The following is a 23151-nucleotide window of genomic DNA, read 5'->3' as shown; positions in this document are numbered from 1 at the left end:
CTTAAGTCCTGTTTGACTTTCTAAAACTTCCGAAGAATCACAACAAAAACTCCCATATATATATTATATTTTATATATATATATATATATATATATATATATATATATATATCATTTTATAATAATATATACGTATATATATATATACATATATATCATGGTGACAAAAACAAATGGAAAAATATATATATAAATATATATAATAATAATATATTATATATATACATAATATATATTATTTTATATATACTGTATATATATATATATAAAATGTTATATATATATAACATGGAAAAAATATACACATATATATATATATATAAATATATATATATATATATATCATGATGACAAAAACAAAAATCCACCTTAACTTTCTAAAACTTCCGAAGAATCACAACAAAAACTCCATATATATTATATTTTATATATATATATATATCATTTTATAATAATATATACGTATATATATACATATATATATATATATATATATATATATATATATATATATATATATATATACATATATATCATGGTGACAAAAACAAATGGAAAAAAAAAATATATATAATAATAATATATTATATATATACATAATATATATAATTTTATATATATAATTATTTTATATATACTGTATATATATATATACACACTATATATATAACATGTTATATATATAACAAATGGAAAAAATATACACATATATATATATAAAAATATATATATATATATATATATCATGATGACAAAAACAAAAATCCACCTTAAGTCCTGTTTGACTTTCTAAAACTTCCCATATTGCCGTTTTTTTTTTTATATCTATATTTTTTTAAAGCCACCACGGAAACCAGAGATTACCAACCGGGCAGATATTACATAACGTAAAGTTCCTTTATTTGTGATTTGATTAATTGCACGTCTGTTTGACGACATGCAACAAACACTAACGACTTTATGTATTTAATCTCCAGAAGAACGCACCTGAAATATACTGTTGTATTGTGCCTTTTATCCTGTACTGTTTTTGCTATTGTTTTGTGTTTGTTATGGTCTGTCAAGGGACTACAGATGCTAATTAGCTGTAGCTACAATCTGGTACAGTGCATCAAATGGTGACATTTATGTTTTAACCGTACACGGTCCCTTTTTTAAATAAAGATAGAATATATATATATATATATAAATGTGACTTTACGTGACCAACGGACAACAGAACGCTCTATTAATGATCCCGTTAACGATGAAAATAAGTCCCATTTAAAAGCTCAGAAACAGACTGTTGTTAATATCACTGTATAAAAAGTAGCTTTAAGATTTGTTCTTCTTGTCTTCCTGGTTCCTGGAGACAAAAGATGGAACCTGCACCAGTGAGCTCGGTCTCCTCCTGAAGCACAACCTCCACGTGAGCTTCCCACGGGACGAAGGGCCAGCTGGTAAGCCAGCCGGTTTGACCCTCACCTTATCGGCGCCATGTTTACCGACACGGAGACGCTAGTCTACGCTCGGCCTGATGCCACTTTCTAACCCAAAATATATGCACCACCACCACCTCCTCCTCCTCCTCCTCCTCCTCCTCCTCCTCCTCCTCCTCCTCCTCCTCCTCCTCCTCCTCCTCCTCCTCCTCCTCCTCCTCCTCCCCCAGAAACATTTTCCATGACGCTCAGGCGAGCTACATTCACGGCCATACAAGGTCGTGAGAAAAAGGTTCCGAGGTGTGCCGATGACGCACTGCATTGTGGGGGAGCGAGAGAGAGAGGAAGTACCGATGCGCCCGTAAAGGTCACCCTCTGGTTCTCCAGGTGTGATTTATGGCCGAGGGCGAGAGAGAGAGAGTGTGTGTGTGTGTGTGTGTGTTGCATCCACTTAAATGCAAGTCCTGTGTTTGTCAAATCAATCTCCTTCTTTATGTTTTTTATACTTTAATTTCTGAAACAGGAAGTGTGTTTCCTGCTTCATTTTGAAAGAAAGAGACAAACTTCTTCCTGCAAAGCCTTCAAAAGACTCCGTGAATGTTTAAACAACCACGTTGAAACATGGAAACATGGAACATGAAACATGGAAACATGAAACATGAAACATGAAACATGAAACATGGAACATGGATACATGGAACATGGAAACATGGAACATGAAATATGAAACATGGAACATGGAACATGGAACATGGATCATGGAACATGAAACATGGAACATGGAAACATGGAACATGGAAACATGGAACATGGAACATGGAACATGGAAACATGGAACATGAAACATGGAAACATGGAAACATGGAACATGGAACATGGAACATGAAACATGAAACATGAAACATGGAAACATGGAACATGGAACATGGAACATGGAACATGGAACATGGAAACATGGAAACATGGAACATGGAACATGGAACATGGAAACATGGAACATGGAACATGGAAACATGGAACATGGAACATGAAACATGGAACATGGAACATGAAACATGAAACATGAAACATGGAACATGGAACATAAAAACATGGAACATGGAACATGGAACATGAAAACATGGAAACATGAAACATGGAACATGAAACATGGAACATGGAACATGGAACATGGAAACATGGAACATGAAACATGAAACATGGAACATGGAAACATGGAACATGAAACCTGAAACATGGAACATGGAAACATGGAACATGAAACATGAAACATGGAACATGAAACATGGAACATGGAACATGGATACATGGAACATGGAAACATGGAACATGAAACATGGAAACATGGAACATGAAACATGGAAACATGGAAACATGAAACATGGAACATGAAACATGAAACATGAAACATGGAACATGGAAACATGGAACATGAAACATGGAACATGAAACTGGAACATGGAACATGGATCATGGAAACATGGAACATGGAACATGGAACATGGAACATGGAACATGAAACATGAAACATGGAACATGGAAACATGGAAACATGGAACATGGAACATGGAAACATGGAACATGGAAACATGGAAACATGGAACATGGAACATGGAAACATGGAACATGGAAACATGGAAACATGGAACATGGAAACATGGAACATGGAACATGAAACATGGAACATGAAACATGAAACATGGAACATGGAAACATGAAACATGGAAACATGGAACATGGAACATGGAAACATGGAACATGGAACATGGAAACATGGAAACATGGAACATGGAACATGGAACATGAAACATGGAACATGGAAACATGGAAACATGGAACATGGAAACATGGAACATGGAACATGAAACATGAAACATGGAACATGAAACATGGAACATGAAACATGGAACATGGAACATGGAAACATGGAACATGGAAACATGGAACATGAAACATGGAACATGGAACATGGAAACATGGAACATGAAACATGGAAACATGGAACATGAAACATGAAACATGGAACATGAAACATGGAACATGGAAACATGGAACATGAAACATGAAACATGGAACATGGAAACATGGAAACATGGAACATGGAAACATGGAACATGAAACATGAAACATGGAAACATGGAACATGAAACATGAAACATGGAACATGGAAACATGGAACATGGAACATGGAACATGGAAACATGGAAACATGGAAACATGAAACATGGAACATGAAACATGGAACATGGAACATGGAAACATGGAACATGAAACATGAAACATGGAACATGAAACATGGAACATGGAACATGGAAACATGGAACATGAAACATGAAACATGAAACATGGAACTTGGAACATGGAACATGAAACATGGAAACATGGAACATGAAACATGGAAACATGAAACATGGAACATGAAACATGGAACATGGAACATGAAACATGGAACATGAAACATGGAACATGAAACATGGAAACATGAAACATGGAACATGAAACATGAAACATGGAAACATGGAACATGAAACATGGAAACATGAAACATGGAACATGGAACATGGAAACATGGAAACATGGAACATGGAACATGGAACATGGAACATGGAAACATGGAACATGGAAACATGGAAACATGAAACATGGAACATGGAACATGGAAACATGGAAACATGGAACATGGAACATGGAAACATGGAAACATGGAAACATGGAACATGAAACATGAAACATGGAACATGAAACATGGAACATGGAACATGGAACATGGAAACATGAAACATGGAAACATGGAAACATGGAACATGAAACATGGAACATGAAACATGGAACATGAAACATGGAAACATGAAACATGGAACATGAAACATGGAACATGGAACATGGAACATGGAACATGGAAACATGGAAACATGAAACATGGAAACATGGAAACATGGAAACATGAAACATGAAACATGGAAACATGAAACATGAAACATGGAAACATGAAACATGGAAACATGAAACATGGAAGATGAAACATGGAACATGGAAACATGGAACATGGAACATGAAACATGGAACATGGAACATGAAACATGGAACATGAAACATGGAAACATGGAAACATGAAACATGGAACATGGAACATGGAACATGGAACATGAAACATGGAACATGGAACATGAAACATGGAACATGGAAACATGGAACATGAAACATGAAACATGGAACATGAAACATGGAAACATGAAACATGGAACATGGAACATGAAACATGGAACATGGAACATGGAGACATGAAACATGGAACATGAAACATGGAACATGGAACATGAAACATGGAAACATGAAACATGGAAACATGAAACATGGAAACATGAAACATGGAACATGGTAACATGGAACATGAAACATGGAACATGGAAACATGGAACATGAAACATGGGAACATGAAACATGGAACATGGAACATGAAACATGGAACATGGAACATGAAACATGGAACATGAAACATGGAACATGGAACATGAAACATGGAAACATGAAACATGGAAACATGAAACATGGAACATGGAACATGGTAACATGGAACATGAAACATGAAACATGAAACATGGAACATGAAACATGAAACATGGAACATTGAAACATGAAACATGGAACATGGAAACATGGAACATGAAACATGGAAACATGAAACATGGAACATGGAAACATGGAAACATGGAACATGGAACATGGAACATGGATACATGGAACATGAAACATGAAACATGGAACATGGAAACATGGAACATGGAACATGAAACATGGATACATGGAACATGAAACATGGAACATGGAAACATGGAACATGGATACATGGAACATGAAACATGGAAACATGAAACATGAAACATGGAAACATGGAACATGGAACATGGAACATGGAAACATGGAAACATGGAACATGGAACATGGAACATGGAACATGAAACATGAAACATGGAAACATGGAACATGGAAACATGGAACATGAAACATGGAACATGGAAACATGGAAACATGGAACATGGAACATGGATACATGGAACATGAAACATGAAACATGGAAACATGAAACATGGATACATGGAACATGGAACATAAAACATGGAACATGAAACATGAAACATGGAACATGAAACATGAAACATGGAACATGGAACATGAAACATGGAACATGGAACATGGATACATGGAACATGAAACATGGAACATGAAACATGAAACATGAAACATGAAACATGGAACATGGATACATGGAACATGGAACATGGAACATGAAACATGGAACATGAAACATGGAACATGGATACATGGAACATGAAACATGGAACATGAAACATGGAACATGGAACATGAAACATGGAACATGAAACATGAAGGCGTCTCTCTCATTCGCCTGAAAAGGAAAACAAGGAAGCGCCGGCAGCACAGAACAAACTGAACGGACTGAACCATCAGCTTAACCCTTTCACTGCCGGACTGAACCATCAGCTTAACCCTTTCACTACCGGACTGAACCATCAGCTTAACCCTTTCACTACCGGACTGAACCATCAGCTTAACCCTTTCACTGCCGGACTGAACCATCAGCTTAACCCTTTCACTACCGGACTGAACCATCAGCTTAACCCTTTCACTGCCGGACTGAACCATCAGCTTAACCCTTTCACTACCGGACTGAACCATCAGCTTAACCCTTTCACTACCGGACTGAACCATCAGCTTAACCCTTTCACTGCCGGACTGAACCATCAGCTTAACCCTTTCACTACCGGACTGAACCATCAGCTTAACCCTTTCACTGCCGGACTGAACCATCAGCTTAACCCTTTCACTAACGGACTGAACCATCAGCTTAACCCTTTCACTACCGGACTGAACCATCAGCTTAACCCTTTCACTAACGGACTGAACCATCAGCTTAACCCTTTCACTACCGGACTGAACCATCAGCTTAACCCTTTCACTAACGGACTGAACCATCAGCTTAACCCTTTCACTACCGGACTGAACCATCAGCTTAACCCTTTCACTAACGGACTGAACCATCAGCTTAACCCTTTCACTACCGGACTGAACCATCAGCTGCATCGTGAACAAAGGAAAGCACACTTGAAGCAACACTTTCCCACTAAATGAAGGGTCCGTGTGTGTAGAGGAGTCTCACCACGACACTCTTTTCAACTCTTTTTAACTCCTCAGGCAGTTCTGCTGCTTCTCTGAAGCCCTGAACAGGAAGCAGAGCTTCAACGCGACCAAAAGGAAGCGTGAGGCCGCCCTCTGGTGACCGGACATGCAGCCGGATCGAGGGGGGCGACCGGCAAAATACTTTTGGATCATCGTTTTAAATCGAGCAAAAGATATAAATCGTTTCACATCACTTTTTTTAAATTCTGAATTATGGGCTTTATGCTTCCCGGGAGGGAGAAGAAGAAACGAGAAATCCGAAGGACCCATTTTGGCCTCGAGAATTTTTTGTCTTAATCAATCAAAACCAATCACGGGGTTGCAGCGGAGCCGAATGACACATCACAAGCGTGTTGGAGTGTTGTTGTTGTTGTTTTAATTGTGTTCTACGTTATGATTATTGTACCATAAAGTGCTCAATGTGAGGATATTAAACCATCTGTTTTATGAGCCTAAATAAGGACTAAATGAATACGGTGGATGATAACCTCATCAACGCAAGAATTACAAACAGCGAAGAAAAATAAATAAATAAATAAAATCCAGCTGCTGATTTTAAAACGATCCTTTTAATATAAAATCATAACAAAATGGCAAAAGGATTTTGGGGGGGGGGGGGGGGATGTTTTATGTAAAGAGTTTAAAAGTTTTACCAAATGTTGACATCAAAACATAAACAACTCTCTGGAAAGCCACGAGATGAAATAAGGCATATTTAATACTAGAGGAGCTAAAAGACTAATTTAAGATCGTATGCAGAAGAACTGGAAGAGAAAAATATGCACACTAGACGTTTTGGACCTCGTGGTTTTTTGGGGGGATTTCTAGCTTTGACGGTGTGTGAAAAAATATACTTTGTTTGAGGGTGCAATTCAGTTTGACCTTTTTAATAATAATAATAATAATAATAATAATAATAATAATAATAATAGGTAATTAAAAATTAAGCAAGCATCTTAAAATCCCATCCGGATGGATTTTGCATAGTGGAATATGCTTTTAGTCCGTGAGCAGCGACGCTTTGCCGAATCCCAACCGAATGCGCGGCTGGTTTTTCATCGTTTTGTCTTTTCCCATCCGAGTCGCCGTCGGCCTCAGCTGTACGTGTGGATGATTCTGTGGCGTTTCAAGTGGTGCATCAGGATGAAGGTCTTCCCGCACAGCGAGCAGCTGTAGGGCCGCTCCCCGCTGTGCGTCCGCTGGTGGACCCTCAGGCTGCTCTGCTGCGTGAACCTCTTGCCGCACTGGCCGCAGCCGTACGGCTTCTCGCCCGTGTGCGTCCGGTGGTGGATGCTGAGGTGCGACGAGCACTGGAAGCTCTTGCCGCACACCGTGCACCAGAACGCCCGCTTCCTCTTGTGGCTCTGCTGGTGCAGCTTGAACTGGTGGTGGCGGCCGAACGTCTTGCCGCAGTGCGAGCAGGCGTAGCCCCGCGACGCGCCGGACAGCGGTTTGTGGGGGTGGAAGCCGCAGACGCCGACGCCACCGCCGCCGGCTACCGCGAAAGTGTTGTGCGAGTGCTCCCCGGCCGCGCCGTCACCCTCGGCGTTCCTCTGCGAGTGAAGCTGCTCCTTCGCCCGGTCCGGAGGCCGGGGTTTGAAACCGCCGGACGACTGCGGAACGTCGCCGCCGTAGACCCCGTTGCACGGCCTCTGAGCGGACAGCTGCTGGACGCCGGCGTGGACGTCAGAGTGGTCCGGAAAGGTGTTGGAGTACTCCTCCACCACGCTGGAGAAGTCCGGGAAACCGGCGTCGATGTCGTTGCCTTCGATGATGGACGACCACAGCTGGTTCTCCCTTTCGTCCATGGAAAAGTCGGCCGCCAGTTGAGCCTGCTTCCCGGCGCCGTGCTGGCACCCGTCCTGGACGAAGGCCGACCGGTCCTCCTCCTTCTCCGTCTTGACCGTGAACTGGAGGCCGCCGCCGTCGTCTCCCGCGTGCTGACCGGAGCCGTACGGGTCGCCGAACTGGGACGCTTTCCTGGCGGCGACCTCCGAGTGGTTCATCCGACGGCCCCCTTCTGCGGCGGCGGCGGCGGCCCGACTAGCCGGACGGCGGTATTGTCCGACGGAACCTGCAAGTGACACGCGTGACATTTACCGTGCGGTCGGGTTTTTCTTTCCTTTCTCGCGGGAACAATCCGGATCTTTAAACTCACCAATCGGGCCGACGGAGTCGCTGATCCACAGCATCTCGTCGGGACTTTCCTCTTTGATGGTGAACGACACGGTGGCCTCGTCGATGTCGGGGAACTAGACACAGAGAGGACGGATTACACCTTCTAACCCCTTTTGAGGAGCACGCTCAGCTCCGTTCATCAACTCCGCCGGCGTTCACTTGGGAGTCGCGCTCGTGGACGCCCGGCGAATGCAAATCCAATATTACGCCGGCTCCTGGGAGGAAATATCCGGCTCTTTATGCGCTTTGATTTTCATGTTCACCGACTAGTCTGATTGGATCCGTCAGTGGGTCCTTCTAAATCTGCTCGACAAATGATTTAATGAGTAGTTTAGAGCAGTAAATTACTCACCATGCGGACGGATGGTTCATATTTTGCGTACAATTTTTTTTTTTAATCTGCAGGAGAGAGGGTTTCAATTTGAAACGGGCTAAATTTGACTAAATGACACAAACAACGCACTTATGTCGTGTTGTTTCGATGAGTAACGGCAATAATTATATATATATATATATATATATATATATATTTATGGCAGTAGTTATTGCTGGCCTGCATGGGCACCTTTCAGTACCCTGTAACCCCTTTATGGACGGCCATGACGGTTGAGATTAAAGGTCACGTGACGCAGCACTAATATATAAAAGTATATTCACGAGCGGCTTTAATTGATCGTGTCCGTGCAGGTCAAATTAAATGAGCATCGTGTTCATGAACTACACCAGAAACGATTGGAACCATCACACACGGGTAGACCTTTGTGTGTGTGTGTGTGTGGGGGGTCCCTCCCCTGGTGGGTTTGGAGTGGCCCACTTTGCCGGGTCGGCCTTGGTTCTGTAACACCACAGAATGCATAAATCACCAGTTTTAGGGGTTGTGGAGCTGACACCCACCTTGACATCGCCAGCGGGACGCGGGCAGTTCCCCACGTCGGCTCCTCGGCCCATGTAGTTCTCTACAGGAAGGAGAAAAATACATTTAAATGTTTATTTTATTTAATATGCATTCCTTTATGAAGCAATGCACAGCATTCCAGTGTCATCATCATCATCATCATCTCCTGGAGCAGCAGGGGGGGCACGAGTCACAGTGACTCGTGCCCCCCCTGCTGCTCCAGGAGAAGATGATGATGATGATGATGATGATGATGATGATGACACTTGACATTAATATGCACACACACACAACATAACGTTAACAGAGGACTGGTGAGCAGCTGCGCGTGTCACGCACCGGACCCTCGCCGCAGCTTGCCGTCGTCCCGCAGCAGCAGCTTCCTCTTCAGCGCGTCGTTCTCGCTTTGCTTCCGCGAGATCTCCAGGTGCAGGCACGCGCATTTGTCATCGACCAGTTTGGAGATTTCCGCCACGGCCGCTTTCACCAGAACCTCCATTATTGAGGATAACTGCGTTTGGAAGGGAACGCACGTCGCCATGTTTGACTCGTGCAAAGTAAAAAAAAAAAAAAAAAAAAAAAAAAAAAAAAAATGGAGCAGTAGAAGGAGGAGGAAAAGCAAGTGTGAGGGGAATAAAATAAAAAAAAATCCCTCCGCGCAATGGTCCCTTTTTTTAATTTTATTTTATTTTTTTAAAAGAAAGAAACGCGAAAACAAGCGACGCACTAAAACCTTCTACATCCCTCACTGTGTTTTTTTTTTTCTAGCTAGGTGGAACCTTTTCTTCCGTGTGGCGGAGGGCTTTTACCGTAAACGCACCAGGAGAGGCGCAGCCGCATCACCACCGACAAGAGGAAGAGATAGAGATAGAGATAGAGATAGAGATAGAGAGAGAGAGAGAGAGAGAGAGAGAGAGAGAGAGAGAGAGAGAGAGAGAGAGAGAGAGAGAGAGAGAGCGAGCGGAGGGGGGGGGGGCATTTGATGGCCTCAGCCTTCTGTTCGCCATACATCCTCCTCTTGGGTTTCATAGAGGTGAAGCTTACCGGTGTCTTACCTCCACTGGTGCGCTCGGACACCTTTACGGGGCGACCTTTAGGGTCAATCGCTCTACTTTTTGACCCCCTTAAATGTCCGTACTTTATCCTATGAAAGATGAGCTCCTCCAGTCCACTGGAGAGGAAGAGTTACCCTACTGACTGTAGAACCAGGAGACATTAAGCTATGAAATAATACTAACTTTAAGATAAAGTAGTCACCTGTGAACCAGGTTGATGAAGACGATCTATGAGGCTGGAACTTTGAGCCAAGAGGGTTCCTTAATGGTTCCTCTTCATTTGTAGCCCTTGTCCATGCATGTGGAAGGAAAGGAGGTGAGAGGAGGAACTAAAAGGAGGAGGAAGTGGAGCAAGAAAGATGCATCATTCAAAAAATCTTTTATTTCCAACGTTCAGTATTCAAAACTAATCCAAAATGTCTTCACTTCAATTTATTATTATTTTTCATAATTAGAAAAAAAAAAAAAAAAAACGTTTGTCCTTTAGTCCAAGTAGATGTTGCATTACAAGCTCCTCCTCCTAAGTGGGCGTGGTCAAGGTGAACTTAGTGGGCGTGGTCAAGGTGAATTTGCCTCTACAAAAAAAAGGTTCCGGAAGACATAAAAAACAAGAGCGCCAGACTTCACAATTCATATAACTTTAGTCTTTTTTTATTTTATTATTTTAAAAATACAAAAAGCTCAAACAGAAAACCGATTCCCTCGTTATATTCATATTTTCCAAACGTGATCCAACATCCTGTACGACGGGGGATAAAAACCTTTATAAAAATCATCATGCTACAACTGGGCGTCAGATTGACAATTATTGATCGGTGAACACTCTTTAAATACAAAATTGTTAAATAAAAAGAAAATAATAACGCAGTTCTTTAACATTACAGCTTTCCATGCGCTTAATAATGAAACGGGGGGGCGTAATGTAAAAAATATATAAATAAATATCAGTCAAAAAGGGGGAAAAGTAACCAGAGAGAAGCGTCTAATTGCTTTTCCAATCCGCGGAGACCCGGCGTGTCACTGAGGTATTTCAGGTTTCTTTAGTTTCACGTGATTTAACAACAACAACAACAACAACAACGCGTTGTTTAAAGAAGGAAAAGAAAAACATTACCCGGTGTGTTTGAAATCTGCCTTTCTGAAGAAAAAAAAAAGGACCAAACCAACAGAATATTGATCAAACGTACGCACACGCAGCGTGAAAGGCAACCGTAATGCGAGGTCAACAGTGCGTTGTTGTGCGACCTTTCGTTTGGTTTAAGATGAAGACGCGACTCTTAGAAAAAGAAGAGAAAAAAAAGAAAGAAAGTAGTCCCCTCGCTGCGTCCTCAGAAGCATTAATCCATATTTTTGTTTGTACAAACTGATGTAGATACACAACACAAAAAGCAAATCTTCGTAAAAATAAATAAATAAAAATTGTCGCCCGTCTTTAAAAGCTCGATGGAACCGATTTGATTTGGCTGTAAAGCGTTTGAATGAAGAATAAACCAGCGATGGATCTCAGGTCGACACGCTGGATCCATAATAGTTTAATTTGTTCCAATTCCACTAAATACTTCTTTAGTACATTATCGTCAAAGCCTACCTCTCAATAGAGAACTAATACGCCGACACGTCAAAACTCAGTAACAGCTGCAAACGTTTCCAATTACACATTTTATACTGAATGTCATTGAAGGAGACGCGGAGTGGGCGGAGCCAAGTCACAGTCCGCAGTGATGATAATATCATACTTTTTAGTAGAGACCACGAGGTCCTTTTGCACCGATCAACATTTTAAATCAATGTTAAACGGCCGTCTGCATTCCTTCCAAAAACGATTTGCTAAAAAACTATTTTCAGTAAAGTGAAAAACGAGGAACAGGAAACAGAAAACTTGGTGCTGCCGAACATCGTCGAAGCAAAAAGGAAAAAACATGTTGTGCAAAGTACATTTTGTACTGGAAATGTGACAAAAGAAAAAGAAAAAAAAAAAAATCTATAAAACTATCGTTTTTCTTCATCTGTCCGATCTCTCACTCGTTCTCGCCGTGTGTAATATTGCATAATATTCACTCCACGCGCACCTTAAGGTGCAGCTGCAGGACGCTCATCTGCGTGAAGGCTCCGTGACATCGTTGCACCGGTGGCCCTGAAACGAATCGAAGCAATCGAAGCTCCGTCCGCACGTGGAGCATATGAAGCAGTTCTGCCCGTCCCCGTCCCCGCAGTCATCCGCGGCGGCCATATTGAATTCAAACCCGCCGCTCGCCGCCGCGTACTCGTGCGCGGGCGTCTCTTCCGCCGCGTCGGAGCGCCCCGAGTACGGACCGCCGAGCATCGTTTCCTCCCGTTCTTTGCCGCGGAGAAAAAGCAGCTCCCCCGCCGGCGGCGTGCATCCCGGCTGCTCGCCGGCCGTCCCGAGGCGATACTTGAAGGTCTGCTCGCCGCCGCCGCCGCTCTTCTCGGCGACGGACGTCCACGGCCGACTTCGGTCCCCAGCCTGACCCGGGGCGTGAAGGTCCTCTCCGTTGGGCTCCAGCTTCACCATCACGGTTCGCTCGTCCAACGCCTCGCTGTAAGCGCCGCCGCCGCCCAGGTACTGCTCCTCTAACGCCGCCAGTCCGGTCTTGGGTTCCGCCGGTTGATTCTCAGGCATCGTAAACATCAGGTGATGCGGCTCCAGCGCGTCTGGGTTCTCCCCTGTTGGGGTTAAATATGCAAATAGAGTTAACTTTCAACACACAAATCTCTACTGGTTTGATTATACATGATGTATTTATTAGGTAAAGGTCTCTCACCGTTCCTGTGCGTCTTCATGTGGCCCTTGAGGCTGCTCTTCTGATTGAAGCACCTCCCGCAGACGTGGCAGCCGTACGGCTTCTCGCCGGTGTGGATCCGTAAGTGTCTTTCGAGGTGGCCGACGCGCTCGAACGCCTTGCCGCAGTACGAGCAGACGAAGCACTTCTTGGGTCTCGTCAGCTGAATGGACCGCCTTCCTCGGGGCCGGTGGGGGTTCGGCGCCGGGCCGGCTTCGCTCGACGGCGCGAACGCGTCCGAGGAGCCGTACGCCGTGAGGGACGACGACGACGACGACGCCGCGCCGCAGCTGCCGAGCTCCCCGTACGGTTTCCCCGGAAAGGAGAACGAGCTGCACGAAGCTTCGACTGCCGGCGGAAGTAACTGAGCCAGCCCCGGGTAGGACGCCAGGCTCTGGGCCGCCGCGCTGCCGAGATACTCGGCGCTGCCGATCTCCGCGTCGCTTTGACTTTGCAATCGGGACATCCACTGCTGGCTGTCGCTCACAAATGTGGCGAAGTTCTCACTCAGGTCTCCTCCTCCTCCTCCTCCTCCTCCTCCTCCTCCTCCTCCTCCTCCTCCTCCTCCTCCTCCGTCTGCTCGTTCCCTCGTCTGCTCGTTCCCTCCGAGAAATGGCGGCGGCGCCGTTATATCCTCCTCCGCGGGCTCGCGTTTCACGTGCACGGGTGTCGCAAGAAGGTCCTCGTTCTTCGGCGGGACGTCCGCGGCGTTCCCTCGGACCCCTTCCTCGGGGCGAGGAGCACCCGGGCACGGTTTCCCCTCGGGAACCGGCTTCCGGTCGCCCACCTCCACCTCCGGGGCTCGGTTGGGCTGAACACCTGTTTTGAGTAGAAAGAAAAAGAGACGCATTCGTTCCCATCAGATTTAAGAGATGAATGCATCTCCACATGCATTGTTGTTGCATGAAAACAGTATTCAGGGTCCCGGGTTAGAGTCTCCCTAATCCCGCCCTGCTGCAGACACATGAAGGAAATTAATGTATCAAGAGGAAAAAGTGGACTCCACCCTGCTCAGCAGTGTTTTGCTCAAAGGCAACTGGGTTGTTGACCAAAGGAAGGAGTCTGTTTGCTCCAGACAACGAGGCGCTTGTACTCACATCTCCCGTGGATCTTCATGTGCTCCTTCAGGCTGCACTTCTGGTTGAACCGGCGCCCGCATTCCTCGCAGCGGTACGGTTTCTCGCCCGTGTGAATCCTCTTGTGCCTCTCCAGGTGGCCGCCGCGCTCAAAGCATTTGCCGCAGTACGGGCAGATGAAGCCTTTCTTGAACATGAACCGCTTCGCCAGAGCCGCCGCCGCCGCCGTCCTCCTCCGCGCCGCGCCGTACGGGCCGCGGTACTGACCGTAACCCGGCAGCCCGCGGATGAACGGGCTCGGCTGGAACCCGGCGGACTGGCCGCCGCTCAGAGACGATTCGGGGAGACACGACAAGGAGTTCTGCCCCGAATGTGAATAACCGGAATTGACGCGTCCCGTCTGAGCCGCCGGCCGCCACTGGGCGCCGTGCCTTTCGTACGGGGACGCGTCTTCTGCCGGACGGGCAGGTCGTGATCGGTTCTCTTCGCTTGCTTCGTCCACGGGTTCACATTTCACCTGCAGCTCGGGTGTGCGCAGGCCGTTGCGGTCCGTGTGGTTATGGTTCTTCTCCAGCGAGGCCCTCTCATCGCCAACCGCTCTCTGAGTGTCTGAAAGGCAGCGATCGAGTTGAAGAACAGCGCGTTGGTTAAAAGATACTTGACTGTATTTAAATTGATGGAGTAGCAATAAAAATAATGGGAATGACCAAGGACGTGTGTTCATGTTCCCAGGGCCCTACTGCATCTTCCCTGGGTTCAAAGTTCCAGGATCCTGCTGTATATTCCATGGGTTCTACGTTCCCTATGCCAGGATCCTGCTGTATATTCCATGGGTTCTACATTCACCATGCCCTAGGTTCCCTAGGTTCTAAGTTCCAGGATTCTGCTGTATATTCCATGGGTTCTACGTTCCCTACGCCCTAGGTTCAAAGTTCCAGGATGCTGCTGTATATTCCATGGGTTCTACGTTCCCTATGCCAGGATCCTGCTGTATATTCCATGGGTTCTACGTTCCCTATGCCCTAGGTTCAAAGTTCCAGGATCCTGCTGTATATTCCATGGGTTCTACGTTCCCTATGCCCTAGGTTCCCTGGGTTCAAAGTTCCAGGATCCTGCTGTATATTCCATGGGTTCTACGTTCCCTATGCCCTAGGTTCCCTAGGTTCTAAGTTCCAAGATTCTGCTGTATATTATAGTGTATCATATTATAGTGTATCTTGTTATAGTGTAACTTGTTATAGTGTAACTTGTTATAGTGTATCTTGTTATAGTGTATCATGTTATAGTGTATCTTGTTATAGTGTATCATGTTATAGTGTATCTTGTTATAGTGTATCATATTATAGTGTAACTTGTTATAGTGTATCTTGTTATAGTGTATCATGTTATAGTGTATCATATTATAGTGTATCTTGTTATAGTGTATCATATTATAGTGTATCATATTATAGTGTATCTTGTTATAGTGTATCATGTTATAGTGTATCATATTATAGTGTATCATATTATAGTGTATCATGTTATAGTGTATCATATTATAGTGTATCATGTTATAGTGTATCATATTATAGTGTATCATGTTAGTGTATCTTGTTATAGTGTATCATGTTATAGTGTATCTTGTTATAGTGTATCATGTTATAGTGTATCATGTTATAGTGTATCATATTATAGTGTATCTTGTTATAGTGTATCATGTTATAGTGTATCTTGTTATAGTGTATCATATTATAGTGTATCTTGTTATAGTGTATCATGTTATAGTGTATCATGTTATAGTGTATCTTGTTATAGTGTATCATGTTATAGTGTATCTTGTTATAGTGTATCATGTTATAGTGTATCATGTTATAGTGTATCATATTATAGTGTATCTTGTTATAGTGTATCATGTTATAGTGTATCATATTATAGTGTATCATATTATAGTGTATCTTGTTATAGTGTATCATGTTATAGTGTATCATATTATAGTGTATCATGGACCTACGTGAGGGGCCAGAGGGGCCTAAAGGACGTAATACATGTCGACCGTGCCGGAGGAAGGGAGTAAAGGTATATTGAGACAATCACAGGGTCTTCTAAAATTAATAAAAGTATGAAAGCCCAGAAGTCATTTTCAACTACTAGGCAATGCAACGATACAGAGATCGACTGCATCTTCATCACATGTCTTCATCATCATCAAATCACTGCTTTTTGACCCTCTCTGGTGGCACCTTTTGGAGCGGTCACGTGGGCAGAGCCTCCAGACCAGGGTCAGGTGTGTGTGTGTGTGTGTGTGTGTGTGTGTGTGTCCCAGGTTACCACGGGAGGTAACCGGGGGGGGGGGTCCCGGTCTTACCGGGTCTCGGGGTCGCGCTCTCGCTCTCGCGCAGCGCCCTCAGCTCGCCGTGCAGAACCTCGAAGTTGCTCTTCAGCTTCCGGATCTCGGTCTCGCGCTGGCACATCTCCAGCCGCAGCACCACCATGCCGTCCTCCACGACTTTGGCGATTTCCGCCACGGCTGCTTCGGACAAGGCATCGATTATGGAGGCTATCTGAGCCCGCAGAGCGACGCTGCTCAGCATAGTTTTAAAGGGGAGAGGGGGAGGGGGGGTCGAAACAACAACAACAACAACAACAAAGTGGCGGGGGGGGGGGAGCGAGCAAAGTGTCTGTAACTCACTCGCCGGGCTAACCGACACGAGCCATGGCGGAAGCCGCTGAGCGCCGACTAGCCGAGAGCTCTTTAACGCGCACCGCCTCTTAAGCTAGCAGCAGCTAATTGGTACAAAGCGTAAACACAAGGGCTCGTTTACCGGAAGTGACGACATGGATACCGTAAACACGGGCGGAGAGGCGCCGCGCACATTGCATTGTTTTTATATTTAACTAACATTTGAAAAATACCAGTTTTAAACATACAGGAAATAATACAAGCAGCAATAACATATATATATATATATATATATATATATATACACACATGTGTTTATATATTTATATAAATATATAAAATATCATTTGACTATATGGTTGCATTCAAGTGTTTTATTTTGTGTTATTATCTCTTGAACGCCTAACCAGTGACTGTAAATTAGCTACGACTTGAAGTCCTATATAGACATTGCATTGTATTTAAATGTAACAAGGCCCATATGTATGTTCCCTGTCAAATAATATGAATAAAACAAATATATAAAAGTATTAGCTGTGGCATTTATTTATTTAGTTTTTTTCTAATGTACCATCATGTATTACTGATTATATTACGTATTACTAATCTGAATCTGTAAAGTAACCAGAGCTGTAATGTATATAAAGCTAGTGCAATACTTCTGAATGTAAATGGTGGTGTTGTGCATTAAAAAAACGCATTAAAATGGATAATGTAAAATTAAAGTTTGACTTTGTTGCCACCCTCAATATCGTGAACTGGTCTGTTTCAAACACCATGTTTGAAAGAAGACACAATGGGTGCAATTAGACAACCATTAAATTACACATTACAACAAAATAATACTTAATTCAACTATATTCATTGACTCACAATATAGAGTTAGTGTTCGAAACAAATGAATAAAATTAACAATATTTAATAAATAGATCAATTTATAGTACATACACATATATATACACACACACACATCATATAGATATTTTAACTTTAATTTAAATCTCTCTCTCTCATATATATATATATATATATATATATATATATATATATATATATATATACATATATATATATATATATACATATATACATATACACACACACACACATACATACATACATACATACATACATACACACACACACACACACTACCTGTGTGTGTGTGTGTGTGTGTGATAGCTTTAAATTAAAGTTAAAATATTAAAACAATAAATTGTTGCATAGGCATACACCCCCCACCTCCCTTTACCATGACACGCATAAATAAATCACTGGAGCACCCAAATGATGTCATGGGCCACATGATGCGTTGAATAAACATCACCTGTGAGATAAGTAACTTTAGATTAAATACACAGTGTGTATCTGAATGGATCGCAAAGGAACGTCACAAAAGTACCAATAAAAAAAAAAGGGAAATAATTATAATTACACTTCCAAAAAGGCACTGAAACGCCTCTGAGAACAAACCCGATGGAACCGTTTCATTGTTACGTAACGCAGCTCGAGCCATGGGAATAAAACTGAATGGATTCAACTGGCAGCGGAGTCACTGAAGTTCAGGACCTCGACGATACATGAAGTGTATTAAATGTGGATCGCTGGTGGCAGGTAGCCGACGTCCAAGGCTGGTTGGAGAAATTCCTAAATAAAACCGTCGCTGCCACCCTGAAATGCACGGCAGATGGGTTGCGTTGGATGCATGTAAAAACCCGTCGAAGCCCGTGGAGCGTATCCTCTCGGTGGATTACGGCTATCTTCCTTGCAGGTGAATCTCTTGGTGTATTTTGAGGTTACCCAGCACCGTGAAGCTTTTCCCGCACTGCCCGCAGACGTAGGGCTTCAGCCCGTCGTGGAACCGCTCGTGCCTCAGGCAGTTGTCCTGCCGCGAAAACATCTTGCCGCAGATCTTGCAGCTGAAAGGCCTCTCGCCCGTGTGCACGCTCTGGTGCGTCTTCAGCCGGGTCTTCTGGGTGAAGGACTTCCCGCATTCGAGGCACCGGAAAGGCTTGAAGAGCCGGTGGGAGGCCCTGTGCTCCTCCAGCTGATGCAGGCGAGGGAACCCCCGATTGCAAACCGAGCAGACGAACAGCTTCTGATTGGCTTTCCACGCGTTCGGCACCTTTTTCGCCCTGGGGTTGCTGCTTCTGTTGGGGACGGGATCTTCTGCGTTTAGGCCGAACGCGGTCACGGTTGACCTCTGTGCGGGAGGCGGGGCCAACGACGGCCCGGCCGGCTGCGAGCACCGGTCCTGACTGGCGGCAGCGTGCGAAGCATGCCCGACCCGTTGGTTGTGAACGGGCTCCGAAGGGGCGCTTCGCATGCACATCGGTCGAACATCGACCTCGACCTTTATCGGCACCCTCAAGGGATCGATGTCCTTCGCCGCAGTTGACAAAGAGTCACCGGAACTCTCCCGGTCTCCGTGAGCGGCGTATCGCTCGGCCTGAGCGGGGAACATCTGTATGTGCGGCTGCATTGCGACGGAGCTTTTCTCAAACATGCAGCAGGCCGGCGGCGGCCAGCTCAGGTCGCCCCGCTCGGCCGCCTGGAAGCAAATGTCCGCTGTGACGGCGTCGTCTGCAGTTTCCTGGGCGGCGAGTTCGTCGGCGGGCTCGTGTTTCACCAGCTGCCCTGTACACGATTTAGGATCTTCCATTTCATCTGAAATTGACAGAAACAAAATATATATATAAATAAATAATGTATATTATATATACACATATAATAAAAATATAATATATATATATATAATATATATATTTTATGTATGAATAATATATATATAATAATATAAATATATATATATACACATATTTATATATATATAATATTTTTGTTATATATTATATTATTATATAGTATATATACATCATGTATATATATATAGTAAAAATATAATATAAAGATTAATATATTTATATTATATTTGTATTACATATTATATATACATTATAATTATATATAATATACATATAGTAAAATATAATATATAATTATATATGTATATTTATCTAATATAAATATACATATGTATATTATATATACACATATAATATATATAAATAAACATATGTATATTATATATACATATTATATATGTATATATAATATAATAAACATATATATATATATATATAAAATATACACAGAATATTTGTCATTAATCAAAGTAATGATATCAGATACCCGATCCAGCTATTTGAATCAAAGTCAAACCCGAGATCCGACCTGCGTGTTTGAATCTTTGCATCACTAACAAAAACGTTTCGTAGGGAAGTCACATCGAACAAAGTTGACCCGGTTTCCAAAAGCCACCTCGACCCCTTTGGTTCTGCCTGCAACAGGAACGACTTCCTTTTGACACCCTCTGGTTTCTCGACTACAATCTATTCATCCGATCCTGCGACGCGTCATATACCAACTTTAATATACTTAATATTTAAGTTGCACGCTTGTGAGAATTGGGTCACTAGAACTACTTGCTTCAAAGCCCAAGGCGGTTGAATCCGGCTGGTGGTTATTTTTCCATCAGGTTTTCTGAATTGTTTTCCAATAGTTTTGGAAGCATTTGCATGAGAAGGTTGTTCGTTACGCCCGAGGACAACAGACGCCGAGGACAACAGACGCTTGAGGCTGTTTACTTATCGCATTTACTGGAAGATGTCCATTTCTGGAGGAGAATTAAAATTAAAACACCAGAGGAATTCCTCATCAACTGGGCACACAAACACTTAATTAAATAAACTTTCCACAGTCTGAAATATCTTACCCCTAAATTCTAGAGTCTAGTTTTTTTTGTTGTGTACACTTATATATATTTAAGAATATTATTTGTAGTTATTATTTTGCACTTTGGGCATTAATTGTGATGGATATGTTTGTCCTGACTCAAACCGATTAATTGTGAAAATAAATCAATAATGAAAATATGAAATAAATTTGCTCTTCAAATGGATTCATTACCATTTGTTTTTGTTTTTTTGGGTCCGTTGCTTGGATAAAACGAACAATTTTATAAACTTTTTCTTGTTTTTTTTTTTTTAAACCAACAGATGCAGAACTAACCATCTAAGTTAGGCATCAAACATCCTTATGCAACATGTAATACTTTGACAATTTAAAGATAACATTAATACCAAATTGTACATTACAGGCTAATAATTAAAATTGTATTAAAAATAGGGGATTCATCTTTAACAGGAGACCCTAACAAATAGTTAAGGACCTTATTTTATATTCCAACAAGTGAAACATTTAGTTTAAAAAGATATGCAAAATCTGAATTTCTTTTTTTTGGATGACGTTTGGGTTTTTGACGGTTCTCTGATCCCGGAACCGGGTGAGGGGAGTGTGGGGGACCGGGTGAGGGGAGTGTGGGGGACCGGGTGAGGGGAGTGTGGGGGACCGGGTGAGGGGAGTGTGGGGGACCGGGTGAGGGGAGTGTGGGGGACCGGGTGAGAGGAGTGTGGGGGACCGGGTGAGGGGAGTGTGGGGGACCGGGTGAGGGGAGGGTGGGGGACCGGGTGAGGGGAGTGTGGGGGACCGGGTGAGGGGAGTGTGGGGGACCGGGTGAGGGGAGTGTGGGGGACCGGGTGAGAGGAGTGTGGGGGACCGGGTGAGGGGAGTGTGGGGGACCGGGTGAGAGGAGTGTGGGGGACCGGGTGAGGGGAGTGTGGGGGACCGGGTGAGGGGAGTGTGGGGGACCGGGTGAGAGGAGTGTGGGGGACCGGGGGAGGGGAGTGTGGGGGACCGGGTGAGAGGAGTGTGGGGGACCGGGTGAGGGGAGTGTGGGGGACCGGGTGAGGGGAGTGTGGGGGACCGGGTGAGGGGAGTGTGGGGGACCGGGTGAGGGGAGTGTGGGGGACCGGGTGAGGGGAGTGTGGGGGACCGGGTGAGGGGAGTGTGGGGGACCGGGTGAGAGGAGTGTGGGGGACCGGGTGAGAGGAGTGTGGGGGACCGGGTGAGGGGAGTGTGGGGGACCGGGTGAGAGGAGTGTGGGGGACCGGGTGAGGGGAGTGTGGGGGACCGGGTGAGGGGAGTGTGGGGGACCGGGTGAGGGGAGTGTGGGGGACCGGGTGAGAGGAGTGTGGGGGACCGGGTGAGGGGAGTGTGGGGGACCGGGTGAGGGGAGTGTGGGGGACCGGGTGAGAGGAGTGTGGGGGACCGGGTGAGAGGAGTGTGGGGGACCGGGTGAGAGGAGTGTGGGGGACCGGGTGAGGGGAGTGTGGGGGACCGGGTGAGAGGAGTGTGGGGGACCGGGTGAGGGGAGTGTGGGGGACCGGGTGAGGGGAGTGTGGGAGGGCGGCTCACCCTCTCGGAGGACCCGACGCCCGGCTGCCGCGCGCCCCCGGTTCTCCTCCTCCTCCTCCTCCTCCTCCTCCGCGGCTCGGCTCGCGGCGGCTTCTTCTCGGGCGTTGCAGAGCTGCACCTCCATCCGCGTCAGGCTCCGCCGGAGCTCCTGGATCTCGCCGTCCTTCCGGCACATCTCCAGCCGCAGGACCACGCCGCCGTCCTCCACCAGCTGCGTTATTTCGGCCACCGCAGCCTTCGCCAACGCGTCCATGATGGCGGCGATCTGCGTCGCGAAAGAGCCGCCGAACGACATCCCGACGAGGGAAATGATTTTTAAATAATTTAAAAAATAATATTAATTTAAAAACACACAGAGCAAAATGTCAAAAAGCTTTATTAAAACAGCCGGTGCTTCTGCGGCGAGGCGAAGCGCCTTCACAGCTGTTTTTATTTTGGTTTACTTCCGGATGAATCACAGAGCGGATGTGACGTAGGAGGCAGCCGCCGTAACTCTTCTAGGAAACGTGAAGTACAAATGTTGTGGTTAACAAGAAGATACCTACTCTCAAGTA

The 23151-nt window shown here is 44.5% G+C and overlaps 3 protein-coding genes across 3 annotated transcripts; all 3 read right to left on the bottom strand.

Moving 5' to 3' along the window:
• Positions 1–7240: 7240 nt before the first annotated feature.
• On the bottom strand, positions 7241–14061 carry LOC117746409. Its single transcript, XM_034555506.1, has 6 exons — positions 13529–14061; positions 12841–13430; positions 10030–10252; positions 9690–9751; positions 8776–8869; positions 7241–8691 (listed from the first exon to the last, which is right to left on the bottom strand). The coding sequence occupies exons 1-6, from the start codon at positions 14010–14012 to the stop codon at positions 7712–7714; spliced, it is 2433 nt and encodes an 810-aa protein (XP_034411397.1). The 5' UTR covers positions 14013–14061; the 3' UTR covers positions 7241–7711.
• A 44-nt stretch (positions 14062–14105) lies between these two features.
• LOC117746408 (replication initiator 1-like) lies at positions 14106–17388 on the bottom strand (the record flags this gene model as incomplete). The annotated part of the gene is made up of 3 exons (XM_034555505.1): positions 16967–17388; positions 14644–15231; positions 14106–14365 (listed from the first exon to the last, which is right to left on the bottom strand). Coding segments are annotated over exons 1-3 (1074 nt in total), but the record flags the coding sequence as incomplete, so codon positions are not given.
• Positions 17389–18477: 1089 nt separating this feature from the next.
• LOC117746406 (zinc finger protein 629-like) lies at positions 18478–22892 on the bottom strand. The gene is made up of 2 exons (XM_034555504.1): positions 22598–22892; positions 18478–19948 (listed from the first exon to the last, which is right to left on the bottom strand). The coding sequence occupies exons 1-2, from the start codon at positions 22890–22892 to the stop codon at positions 19038–19040; spliced, it is 1206 nt and encodes a 401-aa protein (XP_034411395.1). The 3' UTR covers positions 18478–19037.
• Between the last annotated feature and the right edge of the window lie 259 nt (positions 22893–23151).

This window comes from Cyclopterus lumpus, chromosome 17 (genome assembly GCF_009769545.1).
Source record: "Cyclopterus lumpus isolate fCycLum1 chromosome 17, fCycLum1.pri, whole genome shotgun sequence".
In the NCBI taxonomy this organism is placed as follows: Eukaryota; Metazoa; Chordata; class Actinopteri; order Perciformes; family Cyclopteridae; genus Cyclopterus; species Cyclopterus lumpus.
The sequence above is the reverse complement of the archived record's forward strand: the minus strand, read 5'-3'. Positions and strand labels throughout refer to the sequence as shown.

Coding starts and splice junctions, on each gene's coding strand:
- LOC117746409 (XM_034555506.1), bottom strand. CDS start 14,012: ATGTCCCGATTGCAAAGTCAAAGCGACGCGGAGATCGGCAGCGCCGAG. Junction 13,431..13,528: donor CATGAAGACGCACAGGAACG/GTGAGAGACCTT, acceptor TAACCCCAACAG/GGGAGAACCCAGACGCGCTG. Junction 10,253..12,840: donor TCACGGAGCCTTCACGCAGA/TGAGCGTCCTGC, acceptor TTTTTTTTTTTT/TTTACTTTGCACGAGTCAAA.
- LOC117746406 (XM_034555504.1), bottom strand. CDS start 22,892: ATGTCGTTCGGCGGCTCTTTCGCGACGCAGATCGCCGCCATCATGGAC. Junction 19,949..22,597: donor GCGTCGGGTCCTCCGAGAGG/GTGAGCCGCCCT, acceptor TGTCAATTTCAG/ATGAAATGGAAGATCCTAAA.